The 21,233-nt window shown below is 33.6% G+C and overlaps 1 protein-coding gene and 1 pseudogene across 1 annotated transcript; both read left to right on the top strand.

The window, feature by feature from the left end:
• The first annotated feature begins 9,055 nt into the window (after window positions 1-9,055).
• LOC137404980 (E3 ubiquitin-protein ligase HECW1-like) lies at window positions 9,056-15,328 on the top strand (annotated as a pseudogene).
• Window positions 15,329-15,421: 93 nt separating this feature from the next.
• LOC137404978 (uncharacterized) lies at window positions 15,422-18,110 on the top strand. The gene is made up of 3 exons (XM_068091206.1): window positions 15,422-15,445; window positions 16,604-17,198; window positions 17,391-18,110. Exons 1-3 carry the CDS (start codon window positions 15,422-15,424, stop codon window positions 17,522-17,524), a joined length of 753 nt encoding a protein of 250 aa, XP_067947307.1. The 3' UTR covers window positions 17,525-18,110.
• Window positions 18,111-21,233: the final 3,123 nt, after the last annotated feature.

Genomic DNA, 21,233 nt, shown 5'->3' with positions numbered 1-21,233 from the left:
ATTGTCTGACAAAAGTGAAAAATGTAAATTTCCAATTTCAACCAAACATGCTAGAAATGCTCAAATTGCGCAAATAAGCCTACTGTAAGACTTTTACAAACGTCTGACAAAAGTGAAAAATGTAAACTTCCAATTTCAACCAAACATGCTAGAAATGCTCCAACTGAGCTATATAGTTTATTGTGAGAATATTACAAACGTCTGACAAAACTGAAAAATGTAAACTTTCAATTTCAATCAAACATGCTAGAAATGCTCCAATTGAGCTAATTAGCTTATTGTGAGAATATTGCAATTGTCTGACAAAAGTGAAAAATGTAAATTTCCAATTTCAACCAAACATGCTAGAAATGCTCCAATTGAGCTAATTAGCTTATTGTGAGAATATTACAAACGTCTGACAAAAGTGAAAAATGTAAATTTCCAATTTCAACCAAACATGCTAGAACTGCTCAAATTGCGCAAATAAGCCTATTGTAAGAATTTTACAAACGTGTGACAAAACTGAAAAATGTAAATTTCCAATTTCAACCAAACATGCTAGAAATGCTCCAATTGAGCTAATTAGCTTATTGTGAGAATATTACAAACGTCTGACAAAAGTGAAAAATGTAATTTTCCAATTTCAACCAAACATGCTAGAAATGCTCCAATTGAGCTAATTAGCTTATTGTGAGAATATTACAAACGTCTGACAAAACTGAAAAATGTAAATTTCCAATTTCAACCAAACATGCTAGAAATGCTCCAATTGAGCTAATTAGCTTATTGTGAGAATATTGCAATTGTCTGACAAAAGTGAAAAATGTAAATTTCCAATTTCAACCAAACATGCTAGAAATGCTCCATTTGAGCTAATTAGCTTATTGTGAGAATATTACAAACGTCTGACAAAACTGAAAAATGTAAATTTCCAATTTCAACCAAACATGCTAGAAATGCTCAAATTGCGCAAATAAGCCTATTGTAAGAAGTTTACAAACGTCTGACAAAACTGAAAAATGTAAATTTCCAATTTCAACCAAACATGCTAGAAATGCTCCAATTGAGCTAATTAGCTTATTGTGAGAATATTGCAATTGTCTGACAAAAGTGAAAAATGTAAATTTCCAATTTCAACCAAACATGCTAGAAATGCTCCAATTGAGCTAATTAGCTTATTGTGAGAATATTACAAACGTCTGACAAAACTGAAAAATGTAAATTTCCAATTTCAACCAAACATGCTAGAAATGCTCCAATTGAGCTAATTAGCTTATTGTGAGAATATTGCAATTGTCTGACAAAAGTGAAAAATGTAAATTTCCAATTTCAACCAAACATGCTAGAAATGCTCAAATTCGCAAATAAGCCTACTGTAAGAATTTTACAAACGTCTGACAAAACTGAAAAATGTAAATTTCCAATTTCAACCAAACATGCTAGAAATGCTCCAATTGAGCTAATTAGCTTATTGTGAGAATATTGCAACTGTCTGACAAAAGTGAAAAATGTAAATTTCCAATTTCAACCAAACATGCTAGAAATGCTCAAATTCGCAAATAAGCCTACTGTAAGAATTTTACAAACGTCTGACAAAACTGAAAAATGTAAATTTCCAATTTCAACCAAACATGCTAGAAATGCTCCAATTGAGCTAATTAGCTTATTGTGAGAATATTGCAATTGTCTGACGAAAGTGAAAAATGTAAAATTCCAACTTCAACCAAACATGCTAGAAATGCTCCAATTGAGCTAATTAGCTTATTGTGAGAATATTACAAACGTCTGACAAAACTGAAAAATGTAAATTTCCAATTTCAACCAAACATGCTAGAAATGCTCCAATTGAGCTAATTAGCTTATCGTGAGAATATTGCAATTGTCTGACGAAAGTGAAAAATGTAAATTTCCAATTTCAACCAAACATGCTAGAAATGCTCCAATTGAGCTAATTAGCTTATTGTGAAAATATTACAAACGTCTGACAAAAGTGAAAAATGTAAATTTCCAATTTCAACCAAACATGCTAGAAATGCTCCAATTGAGCTAATTAGCTTATTGTGAGAATATTACAAACGTTTGACAAAAGTGAAAAATGTAAATTTCCAATTTTAACCAAACATGCTAGAAATGCTCCAATTGAGCTAATTAGCTTATTGTGAGAATATTGCAATTGTCTGACAAAAGTGAAAAATGTAAATTTCCAATTTCAACCAAACATGCTAGAAATGCTCCAATTGAGCTAATTAGCTTATTGTGCGAATATTACAAACGTCTGACAAAAGTGAAAAATGTCAATTTCCAATTTCAACCAAACATGCTAGAAATGCTCCAATTGAGCTAATTAGCTTATTGTGAGAATATTACAAACGTCTGACAAAACTGAAAAATGTAAATTTCCATTTTCAACCAAACATGCTAGAAATGCTCCAATTGAGCTAATTAGCTTATTGAGAGAATATTGCAATTGTCTGACAAAAGTGAAAAATGTAAATTTCCAATTTCAACTAAACATGCTAGAAATGCTCCAACTGAGCTAATTAGTTTATTCTGAGAATATTACAAACGTCTGACAAAACTGAAAAATGTAAATTTCCAATTTCAACCAAACATGCTAGAAATGCTCAAATTGCGCAAATAAGCCTATTGTAAGAATTTTACAAACGTCTGACAAAAGTGAAAAATGTAAATTTCCAATTTCAACCAAACATGCTAGAAATGCTCCAATTGAGCTAATTAGCTTATTGTGAGAATATTGCAATTGTCTGACAAAAGTGAAAAATGTAAATTTCCAATTTCAACCAAACATGCTAGAAATGCTCCAATTGAGCTAATTAGCTTATTGTGAGAATATTACAAACGTCTGACAAAACTGAAAAATGTAAATTTCCAATTTCAACCAAACATGCTAGAAATGCTCCAATTGAGCTAATTAGCTTATTGTGAGAATATTGCAATTGTCTGACAAAAGTGAAAAATGTAAATTTCCAATTTCAACCAAACATGCTAGAAATGCTCAAATTCGCAAATAAGCCTACTGTAAGAATTTTACAAACGTCTGACAAAACTGAAAAATGTAAATTTCCAATTTCAACCAAACATGCTAGAAATGTTCCAATTGAGCTAATTAGCTTATTGTGAGAATATTGCAACTGTCTGACAAAAGTGAAAAATGTAAATTTCCAATTTCAACCAAACATGCTAGAAATGCTCAAATTCGCAAATAAGCCTACTGTAAGAATTTTACAAACGTCTGACAAAACTGAAAAATGTAAATTTCCAATTTCAACCAAACATGCTAGAAATGCTCCAATTGAGCTAATTAGCTTATTGTGAGAATATTGCAATTGTCTGACAAAAGTGAAAAATGTAAATTTCCAATTTCAACCAAACATGCTAGAAATGCTCCAATTGAGCTAATTAGCTTATTGTGCGAATATTACAAACGTCTGACAAAAGTGAAAAATGTCAATTTCCAATTTCAACCAAACATGCTAGAAATGCTCCAATTGAGCTAATTAGCTTATTGTGAGAATATTACAAACGTCTGACAAAACTGAAAAATGTAAATTTCCAATTTCAACCAAACATGCTAGAAATGCTCCAATTGAGCTAATTAGCTTATTGAGAGAATATTGCAATTGTCTGACAAAAGTGAAAAATGTAAATTTCCCATTTCAACTAAACATGCTAGAAATGCTCCAACTGAGCTAATTAGTTTATTCTGAGAATATTACAAACGTCTGACAAAACTGAAAAATGTAAATTTCCAATTTCAACCAAACATGCTAGAAATGCTCAAATTGCGCAAATAAGCCTATTGTAAGAATTTTACAAACGTCTGACAAAAGTGAAAAATGTAAATTTCCAATTTCAACCAAACATGCTAGAAATGCTCCAATTGAGCTAATTAGCTTATTGTGAGAATATTGCAATTGTCTGACAAAAGTGAAAAATGTAAATTTCCAATTTCAACCAAACATGCTAGAAATGCTCCAATTGAGCTAATTAGCTTATTGTGAGAATATTACAAACGTCTGACAAAACTGAAAAATGTAAATTTCCAATTTCAACCAAACATGCTAGAAATGCTCCAATTGAGCTAATTAGCTTATTGTGAGAATATTGCAATTGTCTGACAAAAGTGAAAAATGTAAATTTCCAATTTCAACCAAACATGCTAGAAATGCTCAAATTCGCAAATAAGCCTACTGTAAGAATTTTACAAACGTCTGACAAAACTGAAAAATGTAAATTTCCAATTTCAACCAAACATGCTAGAAATGCTCCAATTGAGCTAATTAGCTTATTGTGAGAATATTGCAACTGTCTGACAAAAGTGAAAAATGTAAATTTCCAATTTCAACCAAACATGCTAGAAATGCTCAAATTCGCAAATAAGCCTACTGTAAGAATTTTACAAACGTCTGACAAAACTGAAAAATGTAAATTTCCAATTTCAACCAAACATGCTAGAAATGCTCCAATTGAGCTAATTAGCTTATTGTGAGAATATTGCAATTGTCTGACAAAAGTGAAAAATGTAAATTTCCAATTTCAACCAAACATGCTAGAAATGCTCAAATTCGCAAATAAGCCTACTGTAAGAATTTTACAAACGTCTGACAAAACTGAAAAATGTAAATTTCCAATTTCAACCAAACATGCTAGAAATGTTCCAATTGAGCTAATTAGCTTATTGTGAGAATATTGCAACTGTCTGACAAAAGTGAAAAATGTAAATTTCCAATTTCAACCAAACATGCTAGAAATGCTCAAATTCGCAAATAAGCCTACTGTAAGAATTTTACAAACGTCTGACAAAACTGAAAAATGTAAATTTCCAATTTCAACCAAACATGCTAGAAATGCTCCAATTGAGCTAATTAGCTTATTGTGAGAATATTGCAATTGTCTGACAAAAGTGAAAAATGTAAATTTCCAATTTCAACCAAACATGCTAGAAATGCTCCAATTGAGCTAATTAGCTTATTGTGCGAATATTACAAACGTCTGACAAAAGTGAAAAATGTCAATTTCCAATTTCAACCAAACATGCTAGAAATGCTCCAATTGAGCTAATTAGCTTATTGTGAGAATATTACAAACGTCTGACAAAACTGAAAAATGTAAATTTCCAATTTCAACCAAACATGCTAGAAATGCTCCAATTGAGCTAATTAGCTTATTGAGAGAATATTGCAATTGTCTGACAAAAGTGAAAAATGTAAATTTCCCATTTCAACTAAACATGCTAGAAATGCTCCAACTGAGCTAATTAGTTTATTCTGAGAATATTACAAACGTCTGACAAAACTGAAAAATGTAAATTTCCAATTTCAACCAAACATGCTAGAAATGCTCAAATTGCGCAAATAAGCCTATTGTAAGAATTTTACAAACGTCTGACAAAAGTGAAAAATGTAAATTTCCAATTTCAACCAAACATGCTAGAAATGCTCCAATTGAGCTAATTAGCTTATTGTGAGAATATTGCAATTGTCTGACAAAAGTGAAAAATGTAAATTTCCAATTTCAACCAAACATGCTAGAAATGCTCCAATTGAGCTAATTAGCTTATTGTGAGAATATTACAAACGTCTGACAAAACTGAAAAATGTAAATTTCCAATTTCAACCAAACATGCTAGAAATGCTCCAATTGAGCTAATTAGCTTATTGTGAGAATATTGCAATTGTCTGACAAAAGTGAAAAATGTAAATTTCCAATTTCAACCAAACATGCTAGAAATGCTCAAATTCGCAAATAAGCCTACTGTAAGAATTTTACAAACGTCTGACAAAACTGAAAAATGTAAATTTCCAATTTCAACCAAACATGCTAGAAATGCTCCAATTGAGCTAATTAGCTTATTGTGAGAATATTGCAACTGTCTGACAAAAGTGAAAAATGTAAATTTCCAATTTCAACCAAACATGCTAGAAATGCTCAAATTCGCAAATAAGCCTACTGTAAGAATTTTACAAACGTCTGACAAAACTGAAAAATGTAAATTTCCAATTTCAACCAAACATGCTAGAAATGCTCCAATTGAGCTAATTAGCTTATTGTGAGAATATTGCAATTGTCTGACGAAAGTGAAAAATGTAAAATTCCAACTTCAACCAAACATGCTAGAAATGCTCCAATTGAGCTAATTAGCTTATTGTGAGAATATTACAAACGTCTGACAAAACTGAAAAATGTAAATTTCCAATTTCAACCAAACATGCTAGAAATGCTCCAATTGAGCTAATTAGCTTATCGTGAGAATATTGCAATTGTCTGACGAAAGTGAAAAATGTAAATTTCCAATTTCAACCAAACATGCTAGAAATGCTCCAATTGAGCTAATTAGCTTATTGTGAAAATATTACAAACGTCTGACAAAAGTGAAAAATGTAAATTTCCAATTTCAACCAAACATGCTAGAAATGCTCCAATTGAGCTAATTAGCTTATTGTGAGAATATTACAAACGTTTGACAAAAGTGAAAAATGTAAATTTCCAATTTTAACCAAACATGCTAGAAATGCTCCAATTGAGCTAATTAGCTTATTGTGAGAATATTGCAATTGTCTGACAAAAGTGAAAAATGTAAATTTCCAATTTCAACCAAACATGCTAGAAATGCTCCAATTGAGCTAATTAGCTTATTGTGCGAATATTACAAACGTCTGACAAAAGTGAAAAATGTCAATTTCCAATTTCAACCAAACATGCTAGAAATGCTCCAATTGAGCTAATTAGCTTATTGTGAGAATATTACAAACGTCTGACAAAACTGAAAAATGTAAATTTCCAATTTCAACCAAACATGCTAGAAATGCTCCAATTGAGCTAATTAGCTTATTGAGAGAATATTGCAATTGTCTGACAAAAGTGAAAAATGTAAATTTCCAATTTCAACTAAACATGCTAGAAATGCTCCAACTGAGCTAATTAGTTTATTCTGAGAATATTACAAACGTCTGACAAAACTGAAAAATGTAAATTTCCAATTTCAACCAAACATGCTAGAAATGCTCAAATTGCGCAAATAAGCCTATTGTAAGAATTTTACAAACGTCTGACAAAAGTGAAAAATGTAAATTTCCAATTTCAACCAAACATGCTAGAAATGCTCCAATTGAGCTAATTAGCTTATTGTGAGAATATTACAAACGTCTGACAAAACTGAAAAATGTAAATTTCCAATTTCAACCAAACATGCTAGAAATGCTCCAATTGAGCTAATTAGCTTATTGTGAGAATATTGCAATTGTCTGACAAAAGTGAAAAATGTAAATTTCCAATTTCAACCAAACATGCTAGAAATGCTCAAATTCGCAAATAAGCCTACTGTAAGAATTTTACAAACGTCTGACAAAACTGAAAAATGTAAATTTCCAATTTCAACCAAACATGCTAGAAATGCTCCAATTGAGCTAATTAGCTTATTGTGAGAATATTGCAACTGTCTGACAAAAGTGAAAAATGTAAATTTCCAATTTCAACCAAACATGCTAGAAATGCTCAAATTCGCAAATAAGCCTACTGTAAGAATTTTACAAACGTCTGACCAAACTGAAAAATGTAAATTTCCAATTTCAACCAAACATGCTAGAAATGCTCCAATTGCGGAAATAAGCTTTCTGTAAGAATTTTACAAACGTCTGACAAAACTGAAAAATGTAAATTTCCATTTTCAACCAAACATGCTAGAAATGCTCCAATTGAGCTAATTAGCTTATTGAGAGAATATTGCAATTGTCTGACAAAAGTGAAAAATGTAAATTTCCAATTTCAACTAAACATGCTAGAAATGCTCTACTTGAGCTAATTAGTTTATTGTGAGAATATTACAAACGTCTGACAAAACTGAAAAATGTAAATTTCCAATTTCACCCAAACATGCTAGAAATGCTCAAATTGCGCAAATAAGCATATTTTAAGAATTTTACAAACGTCTGACAAAACTGAAAAATGTAAATTTCCAATTTCACCCAAACATGCTAGAAATGCTCAAATTGCGCAAATAAGCATATTTTAAGAATTTTACAAACGTCTGACAAAACTGAAAAATGTAAATTTCCAATTTCAACCAAACATGCTAGAAATGCTCCAATTGAGCTAATTAGCTTATTGAGAGAATATTGCAATTGTCTGACAAAAGTGAAAAATGTAAATTTCCAATTTCAACTAAACATGCTAGAAATGCTCCAATTGAGCTAATTAGTTTATTGTGAGAATATTACAAACGTCTGACAAAACTGAAAAATGTAAATTTTCAATTTCAACCAAACATGCTAGAAATGCTCCAATTGAGCTAGTTAGTTTATTGTGAGAATATTACAAACGTCTGACAACACTGAAAAATGTAAATTTTCAATTTCAACCAAACATGCTAGAAATGCTCCAATTGAGCTAATTAGCTTATTGCTAGAATATTACAAACGTCTGACAACACTGAGAAATGTAAATTTCCAATTTCAACCAAACATGCTAGAAATGCTCCAATTGAGCTAATTAGCTTATTGTGAGAATAGTACAAACGTCTGACAAAACTGAAAAATGTAAATTTCCAATTTCAACCAAACATGCTAGAAATGCTCCAATTGAGCTAATTAGCTTATTGTGAGAATATTACAAACGTCTGACAAAAGTGAAAAATGTAAATTTCCAATTTCAACCAAACATGCTAGAAATGCTCCAATTGAGCTAATTAGCTTATTGTGAGAATATTACAAACGTCTTACAAAACTGAAAAATGTAATTTTCCAATTTCAACCAAACATGCTAGAAATGCTCCAATTGAGCTAATTAGCTTATTGTGAGAATATTGCAATTGTCTGAAAAAAGTGAAAAATGTAATTTTCCAATTTCAACCAAACATGCTAGAAATGCTCAAATTGCGCAAATAAGCCTACTGTAAGAATTTTACAAACGTCTGACAAAACTGAAAAATGTAAATTTCCAATTTCAACCAAACATGCTAGAAATGCTCCAATTGAGCTAATTAGCTTATTGTGGTTGATGTTGCTGGTTGGAAAGAGGTTACAGAAGCTTGAGCTTTTGCTATTATGTTTCCTGAATGCTTATCTGTAGGTCATAGTCATGTTTTCTGTAACAGGGTGTTTTAAAATGGTCTTTGTCGAGTACCTAGCAATGTATCTAAATTTAAAGGACCAAGCTATGAAGGTTATTGCAGCCTGAGTATTTAGGAATTGATGTCAGCAACCTTCCACTCATGATAAAATGCATCTAACATTTATCCACAGTTAAACTGGCATATCCTCTGTTATATTTAGATCAAGCTCATCCTGGAAAATGACTTGACTACAGGAATCGTGGCGTGAGTGGCAGCAAAAAAGGAGATCTTGTCTGGCCTTTTAATAGAATAGCCTCCGTAGTCACAGAACGTATGTTCATATTCAGTCCGCTTCCTACTCCTATGCTTTCTTCAAACTTTTGCACAATCTGACACAATTGTTTTAAAAATACAGATAGATCTTTAGCATAACATGAATAAAATATTTATCTTTATGTACACAAATTAATTTTTTAATATTACGTAGATTTCTTTTACATTATACCACTAGATTACATAGATACTAAGTATTTTACTCCGTTCGTGTTATATCTTTTAGCTGAAACAAGAATATGTTTTCGGTATTACCATGGTAACACTGGAAATCTGAGAGCTGTTACAGAGCCAATTCTAGTCAGGAATTCTTTGGCCTCTTCTTCTGGTGTAAGAAATAAGTTTTCTGTTTACATTAACCTATTGTTGAGATCTCACTATAGCGATAAGAGGATGTACCCAGCACCTTCAAGGTTGCTACATACAATTTTGTTGTAGAGTGGTCTATGGGGTCAGACATCCATGGACAGTGAGGCAGAAATAGTGCATCTAGCAATCGAAGGTAGGTTAACTGTTGCTAGGCTGTCTGCTTGCTTACATGTAGTGTCATAATGTTACTCACGTGTCAAGTCGTTGTGGTCACTTTCTGACTGCTGTCATTGGACTGTTTGTTTATCAGGTGTTGTTCTTCAGCATTTAAAATGTTTTCACTAACGTAGTGATAACATGTTTGAAGGCATAAAATACACCTTGTCAAGATCATGCATAATCTCTAAGATCCATTGTATGCAGACATTGAGGCTACTCATGTGAGAAAGGGCATGTTCTTCAATCCTGACCCTTATGTAAAAATACGAGTAGAGCTAGGACAGGATAGGTCTCAACCTGCTCTCTCTTACCACTACAAGGATTTTAGGACATCTGTTTGCGACAATACAACTGAGCCAAGGTGGCACAATGAGGTACATTCTTGTAGTACATGTATTTGAAATAGACTATTACTGTTAGAAATATAAATTTCTCTTCAAATTGGATTACAGTCAAATAGCATTTGAATACTGTCCAACTCCGTAGAGCATTTAAAAAAAATGATGATATTCAAATGAATATACCGTAATACCTTTATTTGAATGCTATGTCGCTCTATTTTTCAACAATTCCACTACAGTTGCATTTTATTAGAAGTGATGTTCAAATAGACGGTTACGTTGTATTTTTCAACCCTTTTATATTGGCTTCTATTAGAGGTGGCGTTTAAATCAATGTGGTGTTATAATATAGGTTTTACCATAGTTTCCTAAATGACAACTCCATCTAGCTCAATAGAGCATTTAGAAACATTAATTAACTTAAATGTAGCTTTACAGTTGACAGTCCCATGCAACATAGTAGAGGATTTCAAAACATCTCTCTAACCTGCTTCTAAAGTTGCAGTGATTTTCCGATAACTGATTCGATGACGGAGCAGGTGGGCTATCCAATGTTGGTTCAGCAAGAAATTCAAGATAATGAGTATATGCTGACTGCAGTGTCAGTTAGCATTAAGTTACTAGTTACTACTGCTAACACTTTACTTGTCTTTTTGATATTCCATTTTACTGCGCTGCCATCAGACACTCTTTTTATGAAAGTAAAGGATCGATTCACCACTGCTCGCCCCACTCTTCTCCGGTTCTTAGGTCAACTATCTCTTCCTATGAAGCAAGTTATAGAGAAGGCTAAACTCGGGTAAGATTTGTAGTCCCGTTTGTCACACTGCCCTTTGCGGTTGGTAACCTTAATAGGCACTTTGAAAGTTATTGTGGGTTGTTTCCGCTGAATATATTTTGAAATTGAGCATATATTAAATATAATGAATTCTCGTGACAGCATTTTATTATGCAAATAATTCGGTCTAAACATGTTTATACATTTTAGTTTATGGCAGTAGTAGGTTCACTAAAAATGCTTGCCAAATTGAATACAACTAGTATGTAACATGGCTGGAGTACACAATGTTTTACCAAATTATTATATTAAAACAATGCTTCTGTGAACTTGTTAAACAATTTACTGCAATTGTCCTGAGAAATCTATCGGCATCATCCATCAGTTTTGGTCAGAGAGTGTCTTGTATAATTTTTTTATAGCGTAAGGATTTAATTTTTGAAACAGAATATGCATAAAGGCTGAATATGCGTTTCTTTTCAATGTCTGTGATGCTCATCATAAAAGAGAGAACCGGAATTTTTCATTCAATATTCTTGTGTTTTCTTTTTTGCCTCCAGACTTGCAAGCCATCTGCTTTCCTAAAATGACTATCCACTAGTTTTTACTAAACTGAAAAACTCTGGTTTACACTGGTTATAATATAATGCATAGCATTATATACATGATATAGCATTATGTACATGATATAGCACGAAAGCGCACATGGTATAAATTGTCAAATGGTACAAATTCGGCTATTAATTGGAACACATGAATAGTATCTTGCTAATCTACATAGAATGTTAGTCACTATTCAAAATTACTGCTTCAAGGATCTTATCCTGATGTGTAGACCAGAGCAAGCCAGTCATCTGTATGGCTGATTTTTTTACTTACAAGAGACTTCCAGGAGATCTTTACTGATCATTGATGCAAGCATAACTAGTTTCTAGCATCGTGTGGGGTTATTACACGTTGACTTTCAAGTCTTCTCAGTCATGAAAAGAAGGAGCAACATCCAAATATGCTAGTTGTAGCGTAAAGCTAGTACAGTTCATCTCATGTCATGTTGGCGGTACAGTTGATGAGCAGTCGGACTTATAGTTTGTCCGTTCAGATAACCACAGTTGTAGTAAATATTTGAATTGCATTCAGTGTATGAATTCCATTCACCAGGCAACTAGAGAATCCCTTTTGATTCCTTAGCAAACAGACAAAGGTTAGTAAAGGTTTACGAGAGCAACCTTTCCTAGGCCATCTTTTTACCATCTGTAGTACATTGAGTCTTCAGGTGATATCGTGGTAAGTCATTTGATGAACTGCTTTCCTGTTTGTTCCAGGCTGACTGTTAGCTGTCAATTAATTGGTTGAACGCCACATGACCACATCTGTGGTACATTGATGTTTAAACCGACAATCATTCCTTATGATGGTAAGCAACGTAATCTGGCAGGTTTTTGTCTACTTGAAAGGTGTGTTAATTATTATCTGGTAGAGTTTTGTGTTTACTTGAATGTTATGTTAATTGTTATCTGGTAGTGTGGTGTTTACTTGAATGTTATGTTAATGATTATCTGGTAGATTTTGGTGTTTACTTGAGTGTTATGTTAATTATTATGTGGTAGTTTGGTGCTTACTTGAGTTTTAAGTTACTTATTATCGGGTAAAGTTAGGTGTTTATTTGAATTCTGTGTTAATAATAAATTATAATGAAATAAGAAGTGGAAGCTAATAAGTTACTTCATTTTGTCCGTAGATATTACAGCACAGAATACATATTCATTTATTGTCAATGTAATAACAGCATGGAGAGGAAACATCATATTGGGGCAGTAGAATATTTTAAAGTAGAGTTTCTTTTGCGTTCTTTCTGGGTTTCAATGCCTTGGAAACTTCAATAATATACTCTACAGTATAATTGGACTTTAAAGTTTATAGAACGGCTTAATTCTGCAGATACTGATAACTATTTATATGCACTGTAGCGAGCAGGCATTCAATGGATAGGAACCATCTTGGAGAAACACGCGTAGGCTGCTGCCCCATCACAGACAGTGCAGTAGAGAACGCTGTAGATAGATCTTCTGCCGATATTCTCTCCGATTCCTCTGGGAACAGTGATGTTGAACTTACTGACACGGCTGAAACTCCAGCAATGCGGTGAGCATGAGCAACTTTGTCAGCCTGACCTCCTTATCTACTTGGAATGTTTAAGATCATCGTAATTCAGCAAAAAGAATGAAGTAGCTTGGCGATGTAATTACAGTTGCAAATAGTTAATGTGATTGTTTCTATTTGCATCAGTTTACTGGACATTTAATCTTTTTCGAAATTTTTTTAAAGCACTAGTGCAATAAAATGACTATTAAAATACATGACTACGGACATTGCATTAATTCATGTTTGTGAATGCAAGTAAAAATTTATAGGGTGAGCTCCAGCAAATCTATCTATGACAGCTACAAGTTCACACACACAGTAAATAGTATTTATAGTAAATAGCTACTATCAGTTTTAGTAGCTTTTAGCTCTCCGTATGACAGGCCTTAACTCACTCTGTATGACAGGCCTTAACTCATTCTGTATGACAGGCTTTAACTTACTCTGTATGACAGGCTTTAACTCACTCTGTATGACCGGCCTTAACTTACTCTGTATGACAGGCTTTAACTCACTCTGTATGACCGGCCTTAACTTACTCTGTATGACAGGCTTTAACTTACTTTGTATGACAGGCTTTAACTTACTCTATATGACAGCCCTTAACTTGCTCCGTATGACAGGCCTTAACTTACACTGTATGACAGGCTTTAACTTACTCTGTATGACCGGCCTTAACTTACTCTGTATGACAGGCTTTAACTTACTCTGTATGACAGGCTTTAACTTACTCTGTATGACAGCCCTTAACTTGCTCCGTATGACAGGCCTTAACTTACTCCGTATGACAGGCTTTAACTTACTCTGTATGACAGGCCTTAATTTGCTCCGTATGACCGGCCTTAATCTACTTTTTCTGCCTGCGGAGATCTAGAACGGTATAGCAGTGGCACTAGTGGTGATAGTTCTGTGCAAACACTTCCTACTGAAATGGATAACAATTCCGTTTCTTCAATACCTTAGGTAATACTGACCTTTATTGATTTATTGAACAGGCATTTATTATTAATTTCAATAACTCTGCACGCATTGTTCAGTCATTGTTAAGTGTCAGTAAGATGCGAATGGATATTTGAATAAATTACAAAGACAATTTGAATCAATGTCGTTGTTTATTTGGCAAAACACAGTTTTGTTAACCTAATAATTATATTACATGTTTTATATAGTATGCTTTTAAGTTGTTGTTGTTAAGGCAGAAAAAAACTAGCTGGATTCTGTAAAGTCTGACCTTTTTTAACCAATCAATTTATTCTCTTTCCAAACCAACAGTAAAACTTACACAACAAAATTTCCTTAAAAACGCTAATAATAACAACTAATGATAATAAAAAATCTAACAAGAATGTCATGGCCTTCGCCTGGTAAAGGCTAATTCGCACTCGTCCATTTATTTGTCAATGTGACGCGTTATTTCGTGTGTCTAGCCACAACAGCCTCAACTCTTACACATTTTGACACATTTTTTAAATGTAAGTCAGTGGCTGTCATTTGTTGCTTTTCTTCTTAACGCCGCAAAAAACGTAGCGTTCATGTATCTTTTGTAATTAACTTGAAACTTTCAGAGCTACAAACTATTTGATACATTTTACATGATTAACTTATGTTTTAGCTCTGTCACAACTGCTAGTTACATTTTTCTTAGTCAAATAGTATTTGAACATTGTGCTTTACCAACTTATGTAAACTTTGTTGAACGCAAATAATATTGAAAGTTAGCCTATCTATAAATTATTTATCTGTAATTTTTAAAAAAAGAATTGAATTCTATGTTAGAGTATTAAATGAGGTGTCTCTAGACTATTGTTCACTTGGGGGCAAAATCTGAGTTTTTCAGAAGTATTAAAGACCACCAACTAAGGTGAAATCTACAGTTTGTTAACAGTAATGGTATACAACTTGTTAAGTAAGTTATTGCCATAATAAGTCTATGCCATAATAAGCTAAGGCGGGTAAGGTATATCATGTAACAATTAATTCGATAATGTTTTGCTAGACTAACACAAGGAAGAGCAGCTCGCTAGAAGCAGTAAGCGTAGTGTGCAAGTCTAGATTACTTTCATTGATCGCTTACTAGCATCATATTTCAAAATATTTTATTAGAAAGTCTAGATATCTTTTATCATTTGAGATTCTCTGTACCGTTTTAGGTGATCTGACTGCCAGGATGTTTCAAGATTAAAATTAACATAACTTGATAAATTTGATCGCATTTAAAATGCTCAGAAGAAAATCACTTTTTCAAAAATGACGTCAATAGTCGCACTTCATGTTTGTCCCTCTCGTTGTGACATTGGCTGTTCATTCAATCTGCAGTGTTACACATCTCTATATATAGTGACATATGTTTTATTTTGTATTTGCTCAGGATTGTTTAAATAAAACTTCAAGTATAGTCCCAGATACGTACACTGCTATAGATATTTCAAATGATTTAAAGATATTTTGGTTAGAATTTGTCCCATTGTTTTCCTCTAAATGCTGTGTAAACATATGAGTACCCAATGCTGGTGTGAACGTATGATTACCCAATGCTGGTGTGAACGTATACATATCACATATAAAAAATATGCACGACTATTAATGCCATTTTGAGGAAATCTGGGTGCGTTTTTTCTTTCTGAGCATTTGAACTGCGATCAAGTTTTTTCGCCTTTAAATATCTTTAAACATCCTGACAGTCAGATCACTTGAGACAGTAAATGAAATCTCAAGATAGAACAGTATCCTCACATTGTAATAAAATCTTTAAAAACTTGACATGAACCTTTAATGTGAAGCCTCCATTGAGTCTAACAAATGCTACATATCATAGTTGTGAGAGCTTTTTGTTTCACAGCTAACAAAAATTCATCTAAATCGAACTAAATGCAGCACAAAATAGAATGTTCAAACTACTGAAATTTACCTATTAAGATGCTTGATGTGGGGGCTTTGTTTGAAAAGAAAGTCCTGGCTTGCCCTGATGTTACACCAGAGCAGTTAGCATAGCCTATAAACATTAAACTATTGATGAATATCTTGAGCTATATTTTTCAATAATTGGCCGTAGAGATAAATGCATTCCACATGCTGATGAGGCTACGCAACTTGGTTGTAACGTAACATTTTGTACCTTAATCAAGTGAAAAAACTACCATATTTTTTCTGCAGTCGTAAGGAGTATTCAATTGGAATAAAATGCCACCCATGTGCCATATACATGTACACATACCCACAACGTGTAGGGAATCTGAAAGCGCCCTAGAAGTGATAGCAGTTTGTTTTTTTTCCTAAAAAGTCGGAAGTTATGAACCTGACACTCATTGACCAGTACTCTCTTCAGTGCTCACTGTGTGTAGTCATAGCAAGAAGAATAAGATCGCCAAGAAATATCTCAAACATGAAATTTGACTGTTGCTGACAGTGTGTATTGCCAATTCGTTTCAGGTGGCGGTTAATCTCAGTGAATCACCTCCTCACACTGTTGAAAATCGAGGAAAAATACAGATTGAAGCAGTCGAGTCTACACCACATGCGCTGTCATCTGTTGATTCTGATGAGTTAGACATTACTCGGTCTTTCTCAGATCCGTTTGCTATTTACCAGTTAGAGGAGGGGGATGTTGACATCCAAACAGCCAGGAGTGTCCAAGGATGTCATGATCAGGATGATATAAATGGAGGGGTTACTCTAGACAATTCTGATACTATAGCCTCTGAAGATTTTTCTAGCCTAGCTAGGGATGTAGCTATTCCTCAGTTAACCTCATCAAATTATGCAGAGGGGAGCTCACCATCAAACGTTCTCACTTCTAGGGATAATACTGACTCTGTTGTGAAAGCTAGCGACACTAATCAGGCAGAGTCTAACAGCTCATGCACAGCAAGTGCCGATGCTTATGCAATGAGGGACAAAGCACGTAATACCCAGAAAGTTTCTGAATCTGAAACCACGCAGGCTCAAGTAAAAAGCTGTGATGACCTTGCAATAGATATGCAATATGCTGAGAATACACATGGTAGTGAGGAGATGAAAGGCCGAGGTGTGTATGGAAAAGATGGAAATGATGTAACCATCAGCAAAAAAAATAATCTGAAGTTTTGCATGTTTATTAGTTTTTACTTTTATGAACACTTTCATTATTTACCTCCAGACTTTCCTCTGCTTTCACTTTCACCAGAAAACATAAGTAATGTAGCTTGAAAGCACAAATAAATCCAATCATTTTTTTTAGAAAAAGTGAAAGATGAATCATCGGTGTCATCAAACAGCACTGATGGCACTCTCATTACTAGTTCATTGGAGAATCCTCCCGTTCCAAGGCACTCCATACTGAGAGCGTGTGGTGATATTAAAAATGGTAAATAGTAAATATGGAAATATTCTTTGTGAAATATTCAATGTTAACGACTCCAACATCCAAAATATATTATAAAAATACATTTATACCCATGATACACACATCTTTAATGATCATATATCATTGTACATGATCTGCACATCTGCAACAATTATGTAATAACATATTATTGCCAATACCGGAAACTGTCTTAAAACAATATATTGTTTTTGCATTATACACATAAACAAGTAGTATTAATTTTAGTGTTTCTATAGATTATCTTGGTATGTATCTTGGTATGTAAATATAGGATTTAAACGCACTGTAAATATTCATGGCGTGGTTTCACAATTCAACTGTAGTATAAAAGAGCCAACAGAGTTATATAATGATAATATTTATTGATCACATGACTTTCCTTCTGGAATGTTCCTTATTTAACAGAACTACTGTATATAAAGGATTGTAGAACATAATAAAAGTGAACTCTATGCATGTAAGAAAAGTGACTAATATTATTACTAGCTCAGTTTTTTTCATATATTCCTATGAATAAAGAGTAAGTAATATATTATTTACCTCAACTATAAGTCTACCATTAAACTGTGTTGTTGAAGTTCTTACTACATCTCTCACTCTCTTGTCTATATGTTGCAGTATAACTTTGACATGGTACTTGCTTGTTCAAATGTTAGCCAAGATTTGCTCTATACATCATCAGCACCTGACTACTAGATGTTTAGATCCTCAATAGCTCGGGTAAAGAAAACAGGCTATCAATAGCTGAACAGGCTGAACAATTTTGCTATTCAAACATACGAATGGGTTGCTAATCAACTAAAAAAGAGTCACTGGGTCAGCATAAGTTATTAACAATGACTCAGGTTAGAGCTGAACTGCTGCCGACATCACACAGCTGACCAGGATCTTTGCATGCTGACTGCTGTAAAGAATTTTGAATTACATAAAAAAATATTATGTTTAATCTTTGACCTTGACATCAGACTAGGTGTAGCAGCTGATAGGGTAACTGTCAGCGGCTTTATAAAGGAAGGCAAGTATTTAAACCTGTGAGCAGCTTGCATGGCCCTACACTTAGACTGAGTTTTTCCATACCATGTGAGAGTAATGCATGAGGAGTATTCCCACTGCCCCTCTTTGCTCTGGCGTCAGAAATTCAGCATATTTATAGATTACCATGTAACTACAATTTATCAGGATTTAACTATTCAACATACTCTGAGCTGAGACTTTAATATAAATAAAATGAATGAAATAAATAAGTAAAATGACTTACATTAATATTCAAGAATATGGTGAAAACTTTATACATAATTTATCTGATAAAACAATAATACAGCATGCACAAGAAATATAACAAAATAAAATATACCATAAGACGGTATAGTATTTAGCTATTAGCTAAAACCTCTGGCTCCAGAGAGTACCAGAATTAGTGAATGGACACAAACGGTAACAGTTACTGGAGATGATATAAATATTATAACTAAAAATAAAATGGTAACTAGGTGCACTTTATGATTTCATACACTCACCTTGAAATTTCTTTATAAAAGGAGTAGATGACTCCATCAGGATGCTGTATCGTTATAAAAACAAAAACGTTACTTATTTAGTTATTAATGTTTTGCTAGCCTCAAAAAGGGCACGGCTAGAGCCTGTTGCAATGAGTCAGTGCTTGAATACTATTAATTGATAGGAAAACCCAAAGTGACATAAAATTATTTCTACTGTTTTAGTTACTAACAGCTGGTTTTCATTCACTGCTACAAGAAAAATGTGGTGACCCAACTATTCTCCTACTGTGTCTGGCATGTGTTCATACATTCGACCTTGTCATGTTCAGCTGCGGTTCACATGCAGAAATTCATAAACTGCCATATGTTCCTTTAAATATTAGATGTTTACCAAAATGATTGAATTTCAATATCAATTTGAATAGCTACCAATTTCAATGTATTGAATAATTCTGGAAACCTAGTCAACAGATCTTACCAATGAGCTCCAGAGTTAGTCACTTGGATTCAGGAGGAGATCACACCGACTAACTTGTTACCTTATTAATAACTAGGGCTCTGGCAGTCTAGTAAGCTATGAGAGATCATCATGTGTGCCAATAAAATACAAACAATTACTCTACCATCTATACTCAATAATTCTAAACTACTGGAAGGTGAACAAGAAGCACACATGGTATTGATGCAGAACGCTGCGAGTTCATATCCTGCGTGATATAATCTTTTTTCAAATGTAACCCTGCGCTTTTATACAGACAGACATGGTTCTTATTATAGTAAATATTACAAGTAATACCCATCAGTCACATTGTTGTTGATAAATTTGATGATGCTTCATGTATATAGAAACCCTTGTTGAGTAGCAAGAACAGCCCGTATTGTAAGCACTCACCTCTATTATATGCTCTGGTTAATAAGTATTTGCTTTGCTATTGTTACCTGCTTATCTTTGCCAAAACTTAGAAAATCAACTAGCTTTAAAATAATGTTTACATTACGAGCCTGCAGAAAGCATGTGCTCCTAAAGCCTGCTTCCCATATCGGCTGCGAGACTCCGGCGGTAATAATGTGCAGCAAATCGTTTGCGACGCTAGGCTCCGGTGGCTTCTGTTCACATAAAGCTGCATCGCTAATAACCGAATAAAGAATGTTCGCTCGCTATGCTGTTTCGATAATGCTGACCTTTACCTGTACAGTGCACTTTGAGAAGGTTTTGCCTGCGGCTCTCGCAAAATTTGAATAGCTCTAAACTCTTGCGTTGACTGCCGGCAACTACCGGCGGTACCCGGCGTGTAGGTTCACAATTCATCTCTGATAGCCTGCAGTGCTGTTGCCGGTGCTGTTGCCGGTGCTTTGCGGCATATATTGGAACCGGGCTTAATAGATATTGATATCCCACCAAATGTTGGGGTCAACATATTTATATTGGTTATAAGACCTATAAAAAATAATGCAGCATAAATGATTTGAACTCGTGATTGTCAGCCCGCAAGACCAACCCACCAATTACTGCGTAACCCAATTGCCTTCCATGTGTTAGAACTATTGTGCATATGCTTATTATCTGCCCTTTTATTTGACACTCCTGTCATGCTCTCAAACCAAACTAGACTGCCGAGGTACCACTAGCTTTTGTTATAATGAAAGTGTGTATGTCCATCTATCTGAAGTCACAGTTAGAAGTTGGGATAAAATATTGCTTCATACTGGATTCACACTTGTGACACTCAGTTTAGTAGTCAAACACTCTAACACCTGCACTAATCAAACAACCTGAGTACCTCATCACTCATCATCAACATCATCGCACACTCCAATGGAGACATCTACAAGATCAACAGGTCCACCGACTTTTTATTTTGACAGTCAAGGCTCCTAGCTGTATGAAGTGCAGGCCACAGGGCTGAGAAAAACATAAACTGAACATAATTGAAACAAAAATAAACTGGCAGATTCAACAGTGATGTATGATTGGGTGCAAAATAATTTTGCATCACGTTGTTCTTCTAAAAGCACACGTAAAAGTATAGAGGCAATTTCATGTATTCATAATATATTCATATATAATAATATATTCAATATATATATAAATATATAAATATTCAATATAATATATTCATAATTTCATGCCAATATATATATATATATATAGAGAAGAGACTTCTGGGATAGTGGTTGACCTAGAAAAGATAACAGA

Source organism: Watersipora subatra, chromosome 9 (genome assembly GCF_963576615.1).
Source record: "Watersipora subatra chromosome 9, tzWatSuba1.1, whole genome shotgun sequence".
NCBI lineage: Eukaryota > Metazoa > Bryozoa > Gymnolaemata > Cheilostomatida > Watersiporidae > Watersipora > Watersipora subatra.
Note: the sequence above shows the minus strand (reverse complement) of the source record. Positions and strands in the feature narration are given on the sequence as shown.